Source organism: Anthonomus grandis, chromosome 14, assembly GCF_022605725.1.
Source record: "Anthonomus grandis grandis chromosome 14, icAntGran1.3, whole genome shotgun sequence".
Classification (NCBI taxonomy): domain Eukaryota; kingdom Metazoa; phylum Arthropoda; class Insecta; order Coleoptera; family Curculionidae; genus Anthonomus; species Anthonomus grandis.
Window position 1 is genome coordinate 6,225,927 of NC_065559.1, and position 22,702 is coordinate 6,248,628.

General features: G+C 34.9%; 1 protein-coding gene across 1 annotated transcript in view; it reads left to right on the forward strand.

The window, feature by feature from the left end:
• LOC126744799 (retinal homeobox protein Rx-like) overlaps positions 1-17,139 on the forward strand; it is a 70,052-nt gene extending 52,913 nt beyond the window's left edge. The window contains exon 3 of the mRNA XM_050452359.1: positions 16,539-17,139. Within this exon, the coding sequence (XP_050308316.1) occupies positions 16,539-16,943 (405 nt within the window). The 3' untranslated portion in view covers positions 16,944-17,139. The remainder of the gene's footprint in view (positions 1-16,538) is intronic.
• Positions 17,140-22,702: the final 5,563 nt, after the last annotated feature.

The window sequence follows — 22,702 nt, forward strand, 5'->3', positions numbered from 1 at the left end:
GTAATATCTCCTTAATAGATAATAAGATATATCCTTTAATCCTCAATAGATCCGACACAATCCGGGATCTTGGTTTGACATCTAAGTTTTAATTTATTCCACATATCGAGGATGTAATTGCCAAAAGTTCAAGAACTTATAGTTATTAATGTAAGTATAGTTGAATAATGCGATCAGCATAAGATTTTCATGACTTAGAAATATTAAAAAGGCTCTATTATGTCCTAGTCAGGTCAACGATTGAATATTGTGCAATTGTCTGGTCCCTAGGCTGTTAAGTATGTTTAACGAACATTTGCAAAACAAGTAGAAGTTAAGTAAAATTTGTATTGTTGTGACGAATTCATAATGAGTTACTTATTATATTGGGTATTACGTCACTTATTGCAAAAATCAATTTAGAAATTTTTATCTCACACGCTCAACAATTGAAAAGAAGAAGAAAATAGACTTATTCACGTATTTAAAAGAAATATGAAAATAAATATGTGAGATAAAAATTTCTAAATTGATTTTTGCTATAAGTGACGTAATACCCAATATAATAAGTAACTAACTAGAAGTTAGACGGGCAGCTGTCTATCTCCCATAAGATTTTCCACAATTAAAACCTTTAAACAAATATGACATAAATTCATGGCAAGCACGAAGTGACTGTCATGCATCAATATTTTTATGGAAAATACTAAGAAATAAACTTGGTTATCCACAGTTAATTGAAAAACCTTGTGAACGTATTCAGAACCTGTCCTTTACACTTAATGTGTAAAAGAAATAACAAACACGACTTATTGAAATTACATTTCTTTGCATATACGATTGAAGAGATAAAGCATTTAGTCAACTAATAAATACCAAAAAATTGAAAATAAAAATGGTTGCATCACTTGGACCTTTGAAAAAGCTGTGCCAGGTCTTCGACAGCCAATGCCTGAAAGAAATTTTTGTTTTTCATACCTACTCTTTTTCAGTTTGAACTTACGGATGATTCAAAGAACCTAATAGATTATAAAACTTATGAATGCTTAAGAAATATGGTGCATTAAGGTCTTTCAAGTTAAATTAAAATTTTGTTTTTCTTACAGGTTATGTATGCATAGAATCAGAGATGTCAATTCCCTTCTCTCTTTTCTGCAATTTGGACAAATGAAGTAGACTCCTCGTGCTGATGGGGCGTAGACGTCCATTTTGATGTCAATGATTTTTTCTAAACTCTTTGTACGTCTTGTAGCAATCATTGCTTTAAAGACATTACAGTCTAATATTTGGCATTCTTCAATTTCTGTTGCTGATACCAAGACTTGGTTCTAAGCCTGGAGATGAGGGAACTGGTCTAATCTTACCAATTCATCTGCATACTAATTATCCTTCACTCCGTTATGTCCTGGTATTAATCTTGGATCCTTGGATCTTTATAAAAGGTGTTTCTATAAGAGTAAAGTATACATTTGGGAATTATTTATGAATTAAGATATCTTGACCATGGCTTTGCTGGCATATGCGTACCCTTTTGGCGAAATTTTCAATAACGTTATTGTATTCATGTAGCGGTATTGTAGCGTTTTATTTTTCTATTCTGTATTTTCACTAACGCTCCATTGAAATTTCAGTGATTTCAATAATTATATTAATAATTTCAGTCAACTTCTTTTATTCATATTTCTTTAAATTCACACTGTCAATGACATATTACTACTGTCCTGGTTTAATTATTCATGCTTTCTGTTGACGGTCCGTCACTCTTCTGGTTGGTCTTAATTAATGTTTTCTCTGATTGGATTGACATTGACAGCTCAGGCGAGAGGTGGGGTCATTACTTATTTAGTCGGTACTGCATCCATTTTTCGAGGACTTGTTCCCGTGTCGCAGGTAGAAGCGCACGTAAAAGGCCAGTTTTTTATTTCCGAAGTTTGTGAAGCAGGAAGTGGCCAATATGGTTTATAATTTATAGTCCTTAATCTTGTTCCTTTAGAGAACTGTTTATTTCATAATTTTGGTGCAGGATGCCCAAGATTTGGATAGATAATAAAACTTAGCAAGGTGAGTATGTCACATTTTGAACGCCATTCATTTTTATCGACAGTGAATACAATGGCAACCGTTGTTTCGTTATTAACAGGTTTTACTTTTCCGTTTTCCTCTTTATTCTTCTTCAATTGTTGATGGCTGCAGGCTTTTGGTTTCCCCGGGAAATTGCTGAAAGCGGTGAAGCATTTTCTGTGGCATTAACTTTACAGTGTTACTATTTTGCCAAGAGTTTGCAGACGGTAGCTCAGAATTATTGGAGGCTTGGGATTGTTCGAAGGTTCACTTATGACTGGCTATTAAAGAATATAAACTCGATTATAACTATTAAATAAGAGGGCGCCACTTAGTTTTTTTTTATAAATTAAATACATTACATTGATACAGCAGCTAATTTCGGCTTTCAGTGTTTTGATGGTTGCAAGCTTATTGGCATAAACCTGTGACTTCGGGTAACCCCACAGCCAAAAGTCTAAAGGCGTTAAATCAGAAGAGCGTGGAGGCCAATTCTGGTCATCAAATTGGGAAATGAAACGACCCGAGTAAAATCGTATAAGATCGTTCATATTTCAAGGACTGCATGACATATGGCATCGTCTTGCTAAAACCGCATGTCGTCAAGATCAATAGCTTCCAAATAAGAAACAAGAAACATCATTCACCTGTATTGAATTGCCTTCTTCGTTTTCGATGAAAAACGGTTCAATTTTTCCTCCAGGCCTTAATACACATCCTACAATGACACGTTATTTATTTTCACGATTTTCTAAGCCCCAGTGTCACCGTTTTGTCTATTAACGAAGCCATCGAGGTGAAAATGGGCCTCATTACTGAAAATGATTTTGATGGCAAAATCAGCAGGTTGCTCAAGGATCGAATTGGTGAATCTTCTTCGCTGTTTATGGTCTGCTTGCAGAAGTTGTTGAGTCATTTGAATTTTGTGGACATGCAGCCATAAATCTTTATTGAGAATTCGCTAAAGAGTGTTTGTTAAAGTGTCCGATTCTTGTACCCGATAACGAATTGACGTCTCTGTCCTTTCTGTTTTGTTCTGAACGACCTCTACGAGCTCATATTGTGTGTTTCACTTATTGAACCAGTAATTTCCAATTTTTTGATTATTCTTTTCACATTAGCTGAATTAGGAACATTATTTCTACCAAACATTGGACGCAATATACGAATAGTGGTAAGAAAACTTTAACCATTTTGATAAACAATTTTGACAATCAAAACGCATTGTTCTACCGTGAAAGCTTAATGTTTACTAACTATCATTTGTCAACTTTCGACCACGTCATAATCATGTGACATTATGACTGTCAAACGTGGCGGGCAATTCAAATAACATGAAAAACCTCTTATTGAAACACCTTCTTTTTGGATTGCTAGTAGCATATTACTCTGTTGATGTTTAACACTTTTGATCTTGCCAACTTTGTGGTGCATGTATCATGGACAGAATTAGCCCAGTCTCATAAAAACATCGTTACATCGGGTTCATTTTAAAACTGAAAATAAGATGACGAGTACCTAATCATTAAAAACACAGTTCGTTAAATTTTTTAGCTGCGAAATCATGATAATCCGAAAGAAAACCCAACGAAAAGAACAACACACCCTCTAATGCGAAACGATTACGGGGATCAACACATTCAATATAAATGGTAAATTTTGACACGGATCGCATTACCAAATGAACACCACTAAACATGTATATATATATAGTGGAGGAGGAGGAGTGTGAGAACGGAGACATATGGAACGGAGGCAACCGTCCAGAAAATTCGTTTGTCGGGAGAAAAGCGACCCCAGTCAAGCCAACGTCGGTTTTTGTATATAAGACAAATGATGTGAACCGAGGGGGGAGAGAAAACCATAGTAAAATAACCTGAACCCATCCTCCCTCTGCCGCCCCTGTTTTCCCCCTGTGCCCTCGGTGCAATTTTCGCAGGCGTCGAATCACCGAGGGTAAACGCAGACAACTCGTAAACAATTAACTGCTCTTTACTGCTTTTACCCGGAGTTAATGATGGGGAAAGTTTTTCCTTAATTTACCCTTTTGACTAATTTAGATGAGATTTTATAATTTCATGTTTATCATATTTTTATTAGTATTGTTTTGTTTTTTCTTCGGATGACCTGTTAATTCAACATTTTGATGGGCAGTTGTTATAACCGATGTGTGAAAGTTTGCAAACAAATTCGCTGTACAATTCACTATTATAATATTTTCTCGTTTTCTCTTTCCGCATAGAATGACCGTTTCGGTTTTTTCAGGGCTTAGCACAAGGTGGTGTTTTCGTATCCAGATATTAATTTTCCTGAAGAAAAGATTTATATCACTAATAAGCTCCCCTCTTATCCCAGCACTAACGACAAGACCAAGATCATCTCCAAATGCGATTGTTTTTACCCTGCTCATACAAGAAGTTCCAAAGCTTTGATCGAAGTACCGAGCCCTGCGGAATACCAGCAATCAATTGTCTTCTTTCTGGCCTATTCTACTTAATAATCCTATGACATTCGAGAGTTTTCTCGGTTGAACAAGCGGTATGCCCATCGCGACATCTCTGGAGATACGTGGAAACTTAACACTCGCCACTAAGAGGCCAGTTGAAGTCCCAACATTGGCGCGAATTTTAAATCGAATAACCAGTAGAAAATAAATGTTTCTAGTCGTGTTTAGTAAATAAGTGCGTAATAAGTCTTATATCTATAAGTTTTATGCATTAAGTATTTTAATTTACACCTAAACGAACCGTAAAAATACTACACTATAAAGAAGAACAGAGTGATTATAGATTAAGCTACTCTAAAGTTGCTTTGGAAGCTGCAAGTTATAAAGAAAGAACTTAAGACTCTTTACGTGAAATAGGAGAAGAAGAATGCAGCCTTAGAGTTTAATTTTGTATTTTCGCAACATACATTATTAAGTTATGACTACTTTAAGTAATGCTTAAAAATAAACATTTATTTTTGAACATAAAAGCATTATTTTCTTTCTAGTGAATAATCTCCAACAATAAATTTCATAACGTTTAATCCCCAAATTATTTTTCTAAAAACTAATAAAAGATTCTTAGATAAGTACCACATCACAAATAAATATTTCAGTTTTTAAAATAATCCATTAAATTAAATCAATAAATTTTTTTTGTTTTTTACAAAACTGGCAAACTTTCAGATGAAACAGTTTGCAACTAGACCTAAAACAAAGGAAATTATAAAAATATAAAAAACAAATAAAATTTAACGAAACAAAACATTGTAGAATTCTTAAATATGTTAAACCTTAAAAAGAAAAAAAAAGAAGGTAATAAAGGTGGTAATTCACGACGTAATGTGTTTCGGCTTATAAGCTTCTTCAAGGTAAAGCAATGGAAAAGAGGGAAAGATTCTATAAAACATGAGCGATTTGTATAACACTATATTGACTCGGTTTAACGGAGTATTACAGAGGTAGCATATGCTTCATTTGTATTTTTTTAGTATTGAGCTGAATTTAAATTTACTCAAAATATGTTTACAAGGTATGAGAAATAACTACAACAAAATCAAATTAAAAAGAGTATATTTATATTGTTACGATATTGCAAATGCCGAGAATACCAGTCGATTGTGGTATTCTCGCTAGGGCATACCGCACGACATCTCTGTAGACGCGTCGAAAGTTAGAGAATCTTCTGGAATCGTGGTCAGCCGAGTATATAAGGAGCCGCGTCGCCGAGTTCGGCATATTGGCGCGATATTTAAATTGGACATAAATAGATACGGTGAAAATAAGTGTTTCTAGTAATCTTAAGTAGTCGTGTTTAGTAGTGCAAGTGTGTAAATAAATCAGTTGGCTATTTTCGTGTATTGAATATTTTAATTTACGCCTACCTACTAAAAGAAATAAAGCTGAGCTATTGCAGTCGAATATGATTATATAATACTCATTTACAAACCTAATTTAGTAAGTAGCAATTTTTTCTAAAAAAAATGGGTATTTAAAATGCGTTAGGTTTTACACTTTTAATAAAATCCATTTAAATGCTATTATCCTCTTAAAGCACTCGTATAAATGAATTTTTCCTAAGTATAATTAATTACATCTAATATTCCATATTAACATCACAAGGCACTTTATTTTTTATTATAGTTATAAGCACCTAATATCCCCGACCGATAAATAATTCAGTCGGTAACAATTTACTAAGTTGGTAACTCCATTATTTATTTTAAAAATAATTTGTCATTTTGCCGTGTAATAAACGGAGTTGGATCGAAAATGACATGTAATTTTCCAAATTGAAAAGAAATTAGTGAAATACGGGGACTAGATCCGTATAGATAGATAGATAGACAGACAAACAGGTGGTTATAAATTATATTTACTTAACGTGTCAGCATGTCAAAAAGCTATATTTAATTCTAAATGTATAACTCCAATTTTATATCCATTTACTAGATAAACACCTGGTTTATTTGTTAATGGAAGTAGCCTATTTTATTATTATTAGGTCTATTCTTCGTTTATTGTTTGTTAAATATTGATTTTCGGTAAAGAGTATTGTCACTTAAAAGTTGCCCTATAGGCTTAATGATGTTTGCGTATTGATTGATTTTTTTTACTGCTTTGTATTATATTGAAATAATTGATAGTTTGATGGCCCACTAAAAAAGATAAATTATTAGTTTATCTTTTTATTTAATCATTCTATTTCATTTTTAATGTTTGAGTTCTCTTTGAAGGTTACTTGTAAATACAACCGTTAGGGTCAGGGTTATTGAGCAGCTTTTAATGACTGAAAATATGAACTTGAAGCTGGAGTGTGTAAGATCCTAGAGGAACTCGTGAAGGAGAGCTGCGGTGTTCAGCTTATCGTTCACTCGATTTTCCAGGGGTATTGGCCTTGTCAGAGCATAACAGGTTCATCAGAAGACCTACATGCGTAATCCTTCTTATCACTCCGTCTTCTGACGAAGTTTGGCGTTCCATATATCTAACATTGTCCTGGATACAGCAGCCCTAAAAGTCTCAGTTAAAGTGCACCCAAACCATCTTCTAATATCTTTAAGCCAAGAGTTCTGACGTCTTCCCACAGATCTTCTTTCCTTATTCTTTCTATCAATTAACAGCCTCAGTAATTCGTATTTTTCGCTTCTCATGGCTAGCGATATATTTTCTCCTTTTAATGATGTTTAATAAATCTTTCGCCATCTTCATTATTCTTTATATCTAGCATCTTCTGATGCTTAATGAAACCAAATACTTTACAATAGTTAATGACACAAGCATATGCATCAGGAAAAAGAGAGCTTTTTGACCACTGATTCTACTGTTACATTCGAATTGAGTGTTACTTATTTGTTTTTCACATTTCTGATAAATCCGTGTATGGATTATTCTTAGGAATATTTTGAAGTCGTGGAACATCAGACTATTATGCGGTAGTCATCGCATTGAGAAGAGTTTGGCTTCTGCGTAATAGCCAATATAATAAGGAGGAAGTGGCTTTAGCTAAGTTTAATATCATTCCCCCTTACAAGTGACAATGACGAGTATTATTGAGCAGTCTGGGCACCATGAAGTGTACCAAGAGATTTTGTCCCGTTTAAATCTCACGCCCATATTCCGAACTGTACTGCATTGGACTGTCAATTAACTCCCAGCAGCGACGCGGCTCCTTATATACTCGGCTGACCATAATTCCGGAAGATTCGCTGACCTTCCACGCATTTTCAGAGACGTCGTACGGTGTGCCACTTGTGTCACTCCAGAATGACGGATATTCAGCATCTATATTCATATCTTTACATCTCTGTGGTAGAACGTTCAGTGAAAAAAGACCTTTTTGACCACTGATTCTCCTTTTACATTCAAATTGAGTGTAACCTATTTGTTTTTCACATTTCCTATAAAAATCAGTGTATGCATTATTCTTAGGAATACTTTGAGGTCGTGTGACATTAGACTAATTATGCGGTCGTCATCACATTGAGAAGAGTTTGACTTTTGCGTAATAGCCAATATAATAAGAAGGAAGGCTATACCTAAGGTTAATATCATTCTCCCTTACAAGTGACAATGACGATTAGTATTGAGCAGTCTGGACACCATGAGGTGTGCCAAGAGATATCAAAATCTTTTAATTCTCAGAACGTCAACTTTTTAGAAATAAATAAAGTTTGCAAAATTCTAAATAATATTATCCGGGGAACTGTACCAAGCAAGATGAGCCGAAGAGGAAAGTATCCTTTCAGGTACAATATGGAGATTCTAGTCAAAGAGAGAGAATAAATAGACATAGTTTTGAAGAGATTTTTAATAACATTAGAAAAAACTTAAGGAAATTAATCAACAGATAAATTAAAAATGATATTCAATAAATTTATCATATTCTAGCTCTTCTACCATTCATTATGTGTAAATTAAATTACTATTTATTTACTACTATTTTTGTCCCATTTAAACATCGCTCCAATATTCCGAACTGCACTGCACTGGACTGTCAATTAACTCCCAGCGGCGACGCGGCTCCTTATATACTCGGCTGACCATGATTCCGGAAGATTCGCTGATCTTTTACGCATCTTTAGAGACGTCGTACGGTGTGCCACTTGTGTCACTCCAGAATGACGGATAATCAGCATCCAGCGTGATCTATATCGTTACAATATGTAGAGAAAGCATCGAATTTTGGTTTTTTTACAGGCAAAATAGGAGTTTTCACCAGAGCTTTAATTTAAGTAGCCATTAAGATTCGTAAATTGAAAAAGTGGATCTGGTCATTGCCTTAAAAAAACTTAAAAATAAATTAACTCCCGAAGTGGACTTATGCCCAGCTTTATCGTAAGGCAGTTTGCTTTCAGGCTCTTATGGAACCTGTATACTTTTGCTTTTAATGTTTCTATCACCTCTGGGAGTTTTCCAACTTGTCGAAAACTTCCCGCGTCACAACAATTTTTAAAAAGGCAGATAAATATAATTTACTTAATTACACAGCGATATCTATTTCGTGTAATTTCTCTAAATTATTTGAACTATTTATTTTCCCTGACAAACATATGGAGAATAGCTCATACGTCACTAATTTGGGGTATCTTTCTCGGTTTTTCGGTTCCACCCTTAATAATGAGGAACAAGCCGATGTAATTTATACCGATTTTCAAAAGGCATTTGTTCAGATCGACCTATATTAATTTTTTATTTTATTACAGAAGTTGCAAAAGTTACGATTTTCAAAGAAATATTAATAAAACTTCTTGGATCTACTGGATCTACCATTCATCCATTTGTTGAAGTAGAGGCATTTAAGTTTATAAAGTGAGTCTGGGATTCCTCAAGGCTCAAATTTACGTTTTTTATTATTTTTGCAATTTATAAATGACCCAGCACAATGCCTTGAATGCCAAACGTTACTGCTTGCTGACGACCTAAAAATCTACTGTCGAGTTTCTATTATTTCCGATTGTCAACAACTACAGGGTCAGTTAGGCTTTCTGAATGAGTTGTGCCAAACAAGCTAACTTAAATTTAAATACTTTCAAGTGTTTTATAGTTTCGTACTCTAGAAAGCAGGATATAATAAATCATTCATACCAAATGAACTCTCAAAGATTTTTGATCAATTAAATTAGTTTAAGGTCACTTGGATTTATAATAAGAAACCGCAAAGCCTTTGAAAATGTAAAGATTTTAAAAATTTTATTTAATTCTTCTGTAAGATCAAAGATGGAATACTATCTTATTGTTTGGCACCTAATCGTCACGTCTTTCTGGCCATTTCCAAAACTTTATCGATCTGACCATAGCATTGATCATCGCTCCATCGTTTTCTATTGCTGTTATCACTCCAGGATAAATATGATCTTCATAAAAAAATAAAACGTACTCACCAACAACTTTTTTAACATCATCTAATCCAGAGTTTTTGACTTTTTCGACAATATTTGTTCCAAGAGAACCTGAGACGAGTCTTTCATTAAATTCTTTTTCTTCTTCCATCTCTTGCATCTCATTTATTTCATCATCTGATGAATCCCTGCCTAGTGGAAAGTGGTCGTCCAAAACAATGTCCTCCTCTGAATCATCTACGATTTCTGGTTCAACAGCTTGAAGAGGTGTGGATGTAGATTCTCCAGTTAGATCTGTTAAACTAATTTCAGAATGGGCAATACTGTATCCTGCTGAACCCGTTATTTTCTTCTTCCTACGTGGCTTAAGCTGTGTGGCTTCCTGTCTTTTATCTTCTAAATACTTAATGAAAGTGTTTTCGATATCCGACGAACTTGATTTATTTGTGTCGCTAGCAGTTGTCAAATTAGATTGCTTAGTTGTTGTTAACCGCTCCAAGAGCGGTGTTACATCGCAAGGGACGATACCGCATTTCCGAAATCTCGACTTTAATATCTCAGCCCTATTCTTTTGAATTTTTTCCATTAGTGATCGTAAAAGCATTTGAAAATGCTGTTTCTCAAGTACATTTGATCTACTCCCTACATGAGTTTCCTTATATTGAAATAAAATGTCTCTCCAGGCTCCTAGGTGGCCGCGCCATGTTCCATAAGTGTGTCCTTTTGATGTTGGTCACTCTGATAAATTTCAGGTGTGCCAATTGTAAGGAAATAAAACAATTAAAGTTTTTGGGAGGTTATGTTTAAAAAACCAAAATAAAAAGTTATATTTAGTTAAGAACACTTTTATTTTCTTTCTATTTTTACTTTTACTTTCTATAAACAAAGCTTCGACATTAATAGGTACAAACATCTATAAAAATCTAAATATAGATGATTTTATGAGGGTTTGTAATTATTAGTGAAGGTTTATATAGTAGAAATAAACTCTATAAATTATTCTATGATAAACAACACAGACAGATTACGTTTAAATAAGCTACGTATTAAATAAGGCGAAAGCTATCTCCTGATACAGACCATATATCCAAGCGTGTCGTTTGCAAATCCGCTTTATTCACAATTAGAAATGTTATTTAGAATCAGTCATATCGATGATATAATTATGTCGAGTCGTGATTTTAGAGTCCCAATGATGGTTTAAAAACAATGTCAATGAAAAAAATTAATTTAGTTCGTAACAGGTCACACGTCAAACGTCAGCATCGTCAACTTCATTACCGTTATTTAATATATTTCTTGTTGGCAACACTGAAAATGTTTAGAGTGACCAACACCAAAAAGACACAATCACTATAAAAATGGCGGTCACCAGGCAGCGGTTATTTTTTGGTATTGTGGCCATATGCATTAGCAGTCTAAGTATATTTATTAAGTTCGGGCTTATACCTTATATGCTAGAAGAGTAATGGGGAATAATTTCATTTTTCACTTACTGACACGCGACTACTGTCAAAATATTAAATAAATGTTCTATAACAGTAGGGATGTGTTGATTGTTACATTACATGTTTTATGATTATTTTACTGTAAAAACTCGTGATTCTTAATGAAGAAAGTCTGTAGAAAATTTATGCGGTTTTGAAAAATCACTCTTAAAAGATATCTTTGAATAATCTCAGAAATACCAACATTACAATTTATATTTTTAAAAGTACTATAATGATCTTCTATTTTTACACATTGCTTACTTTCAGTAAAGTGTTATTTCCTATATTATCCACTAATATATCGTGCTATACTGAGTCAAAGCTTTATCCAAATTAAAAAAAAAAGTCTTATAAATATAACCACGTGGGTAGGTGACATACAGTCGGAGATAAGAAAAATACTGTCTACTTAGTAAATCTCTTATCAATGAACTGCCTTTTCTTTCAAACAGAACTTTTAATAATGTAACCAAACACCCGTATTTGTATTTCCGAATCCGCATTCGATTTAATTAATAAGCATGTTCGAACAATAAAATGAGGGTAGTGTGCGGGCCGTGCTCGCTCGTATTTAACGCTAAGCCATGTTAAAATAAATTGGCAGCTACACATATCAACGTCACTGCGTCTCGCTTTGTTGTAACCAAGTAATCAGCCCTATAATATGTAATTTGCGTCGCCACGTGACGCGTCACGTGACCCCAAACGACGGTCACGATTGTTTAAAACTAGTTACACTGTTTGTTATGCGACAGTTACCAGAAGGCATTCCGCTCAGTTATTACCACGATATTAACTAACTGGTCGCAGGCTAATTGTGTCGAGAGCAAACATTAAGCTTTATTAAGCTAGCTGACCCCCCTCTCCCCAATGCATGCTGGCAACTATATAGAGTCGTTAGTTGCAAAAGGAAATTTGCTCGGATTTATCGCCTCTTTCATCGCCCACTATTTTCCGTTCCTTTTGTTTGTAATTTAATTAAGGTCTGGTTTATGGTTTTATGTTTCTGTTTTCTAGAAAACTTATAATTATGTATATTTTTTTACTACCGTACTTAAACCGCTCACTTTACTCATTTAGATAAAATTTAGTTTTAATATAAACGAAGAAAAATTACACTCGATAGCGGTCTTACCAAACGTCATTAATCCACACCCTTTTATTACCATCCTGTCGTAGTATGGTAACTGATTTGCATGCAAAATGTTACATGATTTTTTTTTAATATCTCCTGTTTTATATATCTGTCATGTTGAAGCAATGAGAATAAATGGTTCCCAATGCCGGGCATACCTTTAGTGGTCAGGGGGTCCGAAGAGAAAATTACAAAATCTAATCCACAGGTTGAAAACATTGAATGAGCGAGATACGCTGAACTGGTGTAAAAATGAGTCAATCAAGTGAGAACAGAGAGTCATAGAGATGGAAAAGGAAATTTATTGGATGGAAGGTTACAAGCATCAATCAAAGCTGTTGTCCCAATTTCCGATCGTGTTATTCTCATCCAACTGGATGGCCAACCAATTGACACAAACATAATCTAAATATAAAGAAGAATTGCCGATAAACCTGATGAAGACCTGGAACTATTCTACCAACCCATAGATAAGGCGCTGAAAGTAATAAGACACAGAAAAATAAATATCCTTATGGGTGTAGAAAACATAGTCAAGTCATACGAATTGGGAGAAAGAAATAGAGATGATATATTAATTGAGTACCTACTGCCAAGAGAACGAATTCGTTATAACGAACACTTGGTACCTACCACCTCGGTGCTTTTACACTTGGCGATCATCACAAGATACTAACCAGCACATTGTACGCAACTAGATTGACTATATAATGATCAATAGATGATTTAGAAGCAGCATCGAAAAAAAATTCAACAATGCGAATAAAGTTAGCAAAAATTAAAAAGAAACCTGATAAAAAACTGTCAAAAATTGAAGCACTCAAAGATCCAGACGTCAAATTAAAATACGATATTAATAATGAGATCGCAATGATTTCAATTGAAGAGGTCGTAGAACAATATTGGTCCAAAATAAGTGATTCCCTCTTAAATCGAAAAAGAAGTTATACAGAAAATTAATTTGGTCTTATTATATTTATATACATTAAAATAATTATGTATCCAATATATTTAAAAGATATACAGGGTGTCAATTTGAAAACTTTCAATGCAAATATCTCTGAAACTAATAAAGTTACAAAAGCGCAGCTTGGTACAAATGTTATACAGGTAGGGGGAACTACAACCACCATACTTTGATTACAGAGTGAGTCACCCCTTGGGCGCGAAGCACCCAACCCCAAATTTTTAAATAGTACCACCCCTTTTGTGGTACCTTAAATTAAAAATCTTTTGGAATAGTATTCACTTGCACAAGCATTCTTCCTAAATTTTATACAAGGTCAAAGAAAAGTATAAGTTAAATGAAATAAACTCTGTTGTGTGTAACTTTTTTTAATTAGATGCTCAAAACGTAATACATTTTGGGCTAAAGAAAGGTATAATCTATTTTTAAACTCATTTTTCACATTCTAAAACACATGGAATGATATTATAGAAGATCCACATTCTATAATATCTGTTGCCGAAGATCATCGAGTGAAGCTGGTTGCGTTTTAAACACAACAGTTTTTAAGTCACCCCAGAGAGAAAAAAGTCGAGGGGTGTTAGATCTGGTGATTTTGCCGGCCATCCCATTGGATCTCTTCTCGCAATCCACTGATCTGAAAACCCATCATGTAAAAATTGCCTCACAGAAAGAACGTAATCAGATGGCGTAAATTTTCGTTTATGTTCCTGTCCCCATGAATATCTAACAGATTTTCTATTTTATCAATAATTTTAGGTTGAATGGTGGTTTCTAACATTTTCAAGTAAGTTAGTTAAATATTTTTTAGCAACTCGGGAGTAATACGTAATTTTTCTGTCATTTCCTCGCAAAATTCTATTTTTTAGTCAGGGTCGTCTTCACGTAATTCCTAAAGAATTTGCATTTTGTTTGTACGGAAATGACTTAATTTATGCGTTGAGTTCGCAATTGGATGTTCTCAATCTCTTGTGCTGCAAGTTCCAGCTCTGTGATGTTGGTGAAATTGTGAAGTGCAAGTTGATTTTGCAATGAGGGGAGCAAATTTCGGCGTATAATGCGAAGTTGCATTTCCTCGGATGGAGGTTCACGTAACTTTCGAAACAAGTTTCGCATTTGTGCAATAAAGATTACCGACTTCTCCACTGGACCTTGTGTTCTATTCCTTCCACCTATCACACCAAATATCCTCCTCATATTCTGACGATAAATAGGCAAACCTAAGTTTACATTTCAATTCTTCCCATGACCTGATATTACTGCGTATTGATCTATACCAAGACAAGGCTGTGTCCGAAAATAAAATTACTGCACAATGCAGCAGCTGATTCCAAGATATTCCACAAGCAAAACCCAACTCCTCTACACGCTCAATAAAATTGGTAACACTGCCAGAACCTTCAAAGTGTAACTGCCATTTTGAAATTGTTGAAAAACTCTTCGCCAGCTCATCGGAACCTAACGGATTCGTGACATCATTAGCATTAGCAGAAGTAAACACGGGTACATTCCGCTTCAAGGTGGAATTAGATTGGGGAGGAAAGGAATAGTTCCTCGATAGGGAATAATGAGAACACGTTATTGGGTTAACTGGATCCTGTGAAATAACTTTCGTAGAAGGAATGGTGTGAAGTGACTGAACTAAATGTGTCGAAGTGTGGTCACAAAAAGTTGGTGCTGTTCGAGTGAACTGAATTGAAGCATGCCGAAACGAACAAGAGGGACCTGGATTTCAGATACCGTCAAAGGAATCACATTGGGTGAAAGATGCTGTGATACTTCTGTCTGAGCTTGAGAAACAGGAAGAGGATGATCCAGAAGGGAGTTCTCTCTAGGAGAAGCCTCAATAATAACCGGCACCTACAAAATTTCCTCTATAATTTAACTGAGTAGACAAATTCATTACATCTTCAGAAAAATCAGGGTGAAATTCTAATAACTTCTTGAAACGACCCTGGATATGTAAGGCCTTAGACCGCAACCTACTATACTTTTTATTAATATTTAATTTACTAAGACCTGATATAGTACTTTCCAATAAATTACACTTTCCTGTACAAATATCAACTTCGTTATCAGGGTACAATTCTATTACCTCAAACATCGGCAAGGTATAAAGTTTCTCTAATTTCAAATATAACCTTAAACGTTGACGCTTTTCCATAAGAGTACCAGCAGTGATAGCACCTCGAGATGATAGCTCATACTCAAGCTCAAATTATCGAATGACAAATTATAGTGACTAATAGTTCTACTTGTGCCGCTTCATTTCCTACTCCACGGCAACACTTTTTTTTGTTTTCCACCGAACCTGTTTCTTAAAATTTAAGGATTAGTTGCCTCGCGTCAGTATGACTTATTGGCATTTTTTAAAAAGATTTCTGTCGTTATATATTGCAGCAGTCCTTAAAGTACAACGATTTTAAGAAACATAAATATAAACTATATTTCAGCTATACTGTAAACCATTGTGTGAAGTATTTGGGTGAGTCGGTGAAAAGTCACAAGACGATATATAATGTAAAATATATTTTAAAACTAGGTCCATAACACGCCACAGTCCGCAAAACACCTATTTTCTGGTACGACCTAATATCTGTATTCCAACATACTGCATTTCATCTTAGTAAATAAAGTTTTTTATCAGAATAATAAAATGATTGTTACTTTTGACTTTTTTGAGTGTGTAGTACAATCTGACACATTTTTCGAGGTTGGGGTGCGTCGGGCCCAAGGGGTGACTTATCCCATAACCAAATTATGGTAGTTATAGTTCTTCTTATCTGTATAACATTTGTACCAAATTGCGCTTTTCTAACTTTTTTAGTTTTCGATATATATGCATTAAAAGTTTTCAAATTGACACCCTCTAGTTATTACTTAAACCGATCGAGAACGCGAATTTTCAAATAAAGTGTGCATGGTATCTTAGGTATAAAGAGTACTACATACAGCATTTATTTGATAACCTTTGACCCTTATTACGGTATTTTTTACTTTTACCATCGTCTGAATCTAAACTAAAATAGGAAACTTAACTAAAACAACATTGACTTATGCTTAATTTAAATTTTACTAGGTCTGGTTCCAAAACCGTCGTGCAAAATGGCGTAGACAAGAAAAAATGGAGGCGGCCAGACTGGGTTTGAGCGATTACCATGCGGCGGCGACCCTCTCGAGAGCGGGAAGCACCAGCCTCACCCTCCCGATCGACCCTTGGCTCTCGCCACCCTTACTCTCGGCCCTCCCCGGGTTCCTGAGTCATCCGCAAACCGGGTACCCGAGCTACTTGACCTCTCCGATTGCCGCCGATCCGGCCTCCCGCTCGCATCCGCCGCCGCCTCCCATGGCCCACGCCCACTCGCCCTCATCCGGCGGAGGGGCGGCTCCCCCACCCGATCTCCGAACTAACTCGATAGCCGCCCTCCGATTAAAAGCGAAGGAACACGTGGAAAGTATTACGAAAGGATTACAGACGGTTTAGGTGTGACAATCTGACGAGGATGATAATGATGATGATGCTCTTGTAAATAATTGTATTAATTGGGGTTTTAATTAAGTTTATGAGTCGCTTTGATGTATATATAAAGATTAGAGTGGGAGCGACTAAGAGTGTCTGAGTAACTGGTAGTTAAGTACTTATGTTCCTTTTCTTTTTAAATTATATTTATCTCAGTAATTGTTTGTGTATTGTTTTTCGATATGGTGGTGTCACAAGTAAGACTTTAGGAGGTATATGTTCCAGCTGGGCGGATTGTACAGTGGTGAGAATTATCAATTTAAAAGAAAATAAAGTACTTGTGTAAATCTTTTTTTACTTATTATCGTTGTTTTTTTTATATTTGACCCTTTCATTGTATTATTAGGTAAATAAATAAAAATTATCAATGCACTACTAACAAAACCCAAGGAAATCACTAATGTCTTTTTGTAGTAAACAATTTCCAATATTTGCATGTTATCTGAAGTCACCATTAAAAAAAAGCACATCATCATTGATGCAATTTCTATTGGCGAAGTTAGTCTCTAATTTTGGGGGATGCTAAACTGTGCAGCGCACATTAGCAAACATTTCGGGAGTTATTAACTGACATTCGTCAATAATTTTATTTCGGAGATCTTTAAGGGAATCAGACCTTGTGGCAAAGACTTCGGTTTTCAGATGACTCCATAAAAAAATCTAAAGAGGTAAGATCGGGAGATCTAGCAGGCCATTCTACGGTACCTCTCCGTTTTAGTTTGTTAGTTCTTTGATGTTCGCCACGGTCAGATCCACGAAGGGCTCCGGCCCTACTGGTTGAAAGCGGAGGTCATCTTGGCAAGGAAATCCACTTGAGTCTTACCCTGTTTTTGTAAGAAGCGTCTACAAGGATTTAATGACTCTTGACAACGCGAGAGCTAACTGTCTGCAGTGGATAATTATCCATCTTATTACTAATGTTGAATGCCATATATTACGGTCTGAGAGACACTTGGCCTAGTACCATGTGTTTAGCCCCAGCTTGAACCTGTTTAGGTTTTGGAACATTATTTATAGATTAGTGGCAGTCTTTGAAATCTCGGCAATCTTGCCATTGTAAAAGAGGCTTTAACGAAGATTCTTCGGATTGTCCATGAACTTGATACCATTTTTCTTAATAAGCTTTCCATAGCAAATTTTTTGCAAAGCCTCACTTTCAAGTACAAAAAATTGACTTTGACTAACATTATACTTAACTTATATCGTGGCATTCTGACAGTTGTTAGATCTGCTGGTGGAAAAGTCCGTGTTACTCTACTAACTCTCTAATTAAAGAGATGAAATATTTTACGAAATGACTATTTGCTCCAGGTACATGGTAATGCTTATAGTCATTCTCTGTTCTTGTTCTGCTGGTTCAGTTGAGTCTGTTTACATGAACAGACCAATTTCTTGCATATTTTCTACTTCTGTGCCTATATTTTTTTATTTTTTGAATTGGAATACCTGTCACTCTCTGGTCTGTACCAGATAATCTGATAAAGTCTAATGTAGGTAAAAGTTGAGGTTCGATAGATTGGTATTTTAAATTTTCTTCGACAATTGCTATAGTAAATATAGTTGCCTTCACCAATATTCTATTTTGCGGTATTTTGGAATAAAATCAACAGCAAAATAGATTATCGTTACCGTCAACTATATTACTCATTTAATTACTATATTGCTAAATTAAGGGTACGCTTTTTTTTTAAATAACATCATGCGATAATTTCTTCTCGGATATTGGTCTTCAATTAAGCAATATAGCGGATGGTTTATTGCAGTATATTTGACTCTTCAGCTATCCTAGTAGATCAGGTATCTATCAGGGGAAAAAAGTCTGGTGGTGTCAAATCCGGACTTCTAGACGACGCGAGGAGAATTTCCCTGCAAATATCTCGTTTATGACTACCGATGATAAGTCATTAGATGTTGGCATATCGCCAGTAACTGGTCAGCAGTTTTTATGGCCCAGTGCTTTAGTTCATTATTAGCTATAGAGTTGATCATCTTTTATTGAACACAGGTTATCAGGATCATGCTAATTTGAATCCACGCTTTTTGTTCAGCAAAAACTTCTATCGCAGAATGTAAATTTTAAGTGTGTTAGCAACTGATCTTTGTACATAGAAAATATAAAAATCATAGAGTTTGTTTTCAGCCAAAGGAGATACACGACCACATTCTTTAAGTTCTAGTTCAACCTATAGGCAAAGTAAAAAACAATCTAATCAAACTGCAGCTCTCGGAGAAAACACACCATTACATTGTTTTCTAATAGAAACTCTACATATTATAGCGAATTGTTATTCGTGAAATCATGATTCTGTGAAAACTTCATTCCTGAGAAACTGACTGGTTCTAGTAAATTAGTGGCGCTGGTTTCTAATTCGTCTTCTTTTAGATCTTATCTATGGTTCTTGTAAGTGGTTAGTTAATAAAATTCATAACTTCATATTAATTCATTGGACATTTTTCGTGTGTTTCTAGTAGGGAGACGACAGCTTTTTCGTAAAATATTCTTTTTTCTTTCTCTAACAACGAAAGTCTCATTCGTTTCTCAAATCTTTAGGTTTCTCTTATACCGCTAAAATTCATCCTTGAGCCATAATCAAGTTTATTTCTTTTTATTGCATTAGAACATGCACAGTATTTATGACACTGAAAACAACAAGTCACCATAACAAATTAAGAGAAAAAATTCTTTATTATAGCTTCCACAGCTTTCAATCGTTAAGGCTAACTCGTTGTACATACTCATTGTACTTAGTTGGTTCAAGGTTCAGGCCAAATAGTTCTTTCAGAAGTTGAATACGAAAATTACTCGAGTTACGAAGTGGACTTTTGCTATTTTCTATCACTAGCATAGCAAACATAATCTAAAAGTGATGCCGCTAATTCATCATCAGTTTTAGATTATGTTTGCTCTACGCTCTGTGAAGCGCAGATTGCATGTAGAATTGTAAATGGTGGGTTGTCTGATCATGAGGCCGTATTATGTTCCTTTCTTCTAAGTGACAAAAGTGTACCTCAAGAAAAAAATAGTGGAGAAGGTTGTTGAAGGTTGTAGAAAAAATTTCTGTAAATTTAAAGAATGTTGTAATTCAATAGACTGGAATGGTATCATACTTGACAACGGTGATCCTATTGAGAATTTCCATTCAACTTTATTGGATGTTTTTGAGTCAACTTTCCCCATGATGACAATTAGGGAAAAAAGGAGAAGACTTGCACTCCATAAGAAAGTTTGCCCTAGACAACTCCAGATTCATATCCTACTTTAATAGAAATCGCAAAATTTACCGCGATACAGTGAAACTGGCAAAAACTTATACTACTCATGTAAAATAAACCAATCAAGAAATAAGTCTAGAGAGTCTTGGAAAATTGTTAATGACTTACGAGGTGAACGTGGGAACCCTTCTGTTTCTAATAGCACGGTGTCGGCCGAAACACTCAATCATTTTTTCCAGGATGTTGCTTTGAGTCTATCAATATTATTGCCTCAGTCTGTTAGAGATCCGCGGTCATACTTACACAACATTAAGGTGCCTGAAACATTTTTCTTTAGACCAATAGATTCTAGTAAAATAATGGAAGCTCTATCCTCAATGAAAAATAAGAACTCTTGTGGATGGGACGGGCTGTCACTAAAGGTCCTAATAGCGCTACCGCTACCAACCCTTAATTCTTTGGCTGAGGCGATAAATGTTTTACTTTCAAGTGGGTCCTTTCCACATTTACTTAAAGATGGCTTGATTATACCATTATTTAAGGGTGGAAACTATGATGACCCATCAAATTTTAGATCCATAGCCATGTTTCCCACGAGAGATTGGTAAAAACTGGGATGATGGAATTTCTGAAACGACATAATGTTCTTAACCATCAGCAATTTGGATTCCGGATGAAACTGGGTACATCTGATAATATTTTCAATTTTTTGGAGAGTCTGTACTTAGGATTGAACGCTGAGGAGAGCGCGGCGGCGGTGTTCTGTGACTTATCTAAGGCGTTTGATTGTGTAAGTCACAGAATACTACTGCAGAAGCTAGAAACCTACGGATTCAGAGGAGTTGCTCTCGATTGGTTTCGTTCTTACCTATCTGGAAATACACAAAGGGTATACTTTGACAATGATATGTCATCCCGTCTGGATATGGATGCGGGGGTACCCCAGGGTTCTGTTCTTGGACCAATATTGTTCCTGCTATATGTCAATGATATCTCTCAAATTCCAATTAGGGGCAAATTTACTATCTTTGCGGATGATACAACATTACTTTGGCATGACACTGACACCAAGACGTTGAAGAATATTGTCGATGAAGATTTAATTCTTGTAAAGTCATGGTGTGAATCTAATAGATTAACTTTTAAATGTAATCTTGGAACTGTCATTTTGCAAAATGAAACAATAAGTCCTTGTGAAATATGCAAATTTTTAGGTCTGACGATTAATAAGCAATTAAAATTTAAAAATCATATCTCCTCTTTAATATGGAAGTTATCATCAAACTGTTATGCTATTAGACTAATAACACATTCTCTGGGACTTGATGTGGCTAAAATTGCCTACCATGCTCTTATTGAGTCTCATCTGAGATATGGTATTGTGTTTTGGGGTGTGTGCTCTTAGTATTTGTTCAGCTCTCTATTCATTTTGCAAAAAAGAGCCATACGCTACATGTGTGTGGCTCCCTTTCGTAGCCCCTGTACAAATACATCCAACATCTCCAATAGATTCATGACATGACAGGAGCACCGTCGTAGCTTTCATACTTTGTTTTTCAAATTTGTATTTGTCGAATAAAATGACAGTGATTTTATTAGAAAAGTATCGATCTTTTCCTCAGTTTAACGAAACACAGAAAACTTTCCTAAATTACAACATTTTGAGGGAGTTAGATCACAACATATCAAAATATCGGCTAATATATATAATATATATAAATTTTATAATAAATAAAAAATTGCATCTTCAAATTTATTAACGATTGCTTGATAAGTTTCATTAGCTAATATACTTAGCAATTGAAAAGTAGTTGACTTACTTGGATATTTTATACGCTCCGGAGGTTCAATGTGTGCGTTTTTGGTTCGTTTAATGTAATTAATTTAGAATTGTGTATTGTCTCTAGCAATTTGATAGGGTCTCAATAATACTCAAATAAATCTACGGATTTTGATCTTGTATGTTTGCTCTGATGATCAGTATCTAACTTGCTTAGAAATATCGAAGCTGTCCAATCAGTAACACCAGTGCACCATACACTTCTCTGGATGGCTTCCTCTCGACATAATAAACCAAAATATGCATAATTATATTTGACATTGACAGTATGCATAATTCTTAGTTAGAGAATATGATAACCAGAGACTGCGATTATCGTTCATATTCGGTTTTTATTTCGATATTTGGTTAGTGTGAAAGGATTGTTTTGTTTTGGTGTAAACAAGTGCATTTGCTTCACGTTTTGAAGTGGTTTTGATAAAAAATAGCAGGTAAAAACATATTTTCTTTATAATTATTTGTTAGAAATTAATTGTTTTGATAGTTATCATCAATTTGTTATGCCCATTACTTTTATTACGTTTATATGAAATTTACGAATGGTTTGAAATAAAGACTTTAACTATAATAGTCTCAGGCGGTTCTTGATGATTTCCAAATCTAATAAGAGTTGAAATATACATTTTCTATGTATATTTTCTATTACTAGTGATTTATTTCACAGAGAGTT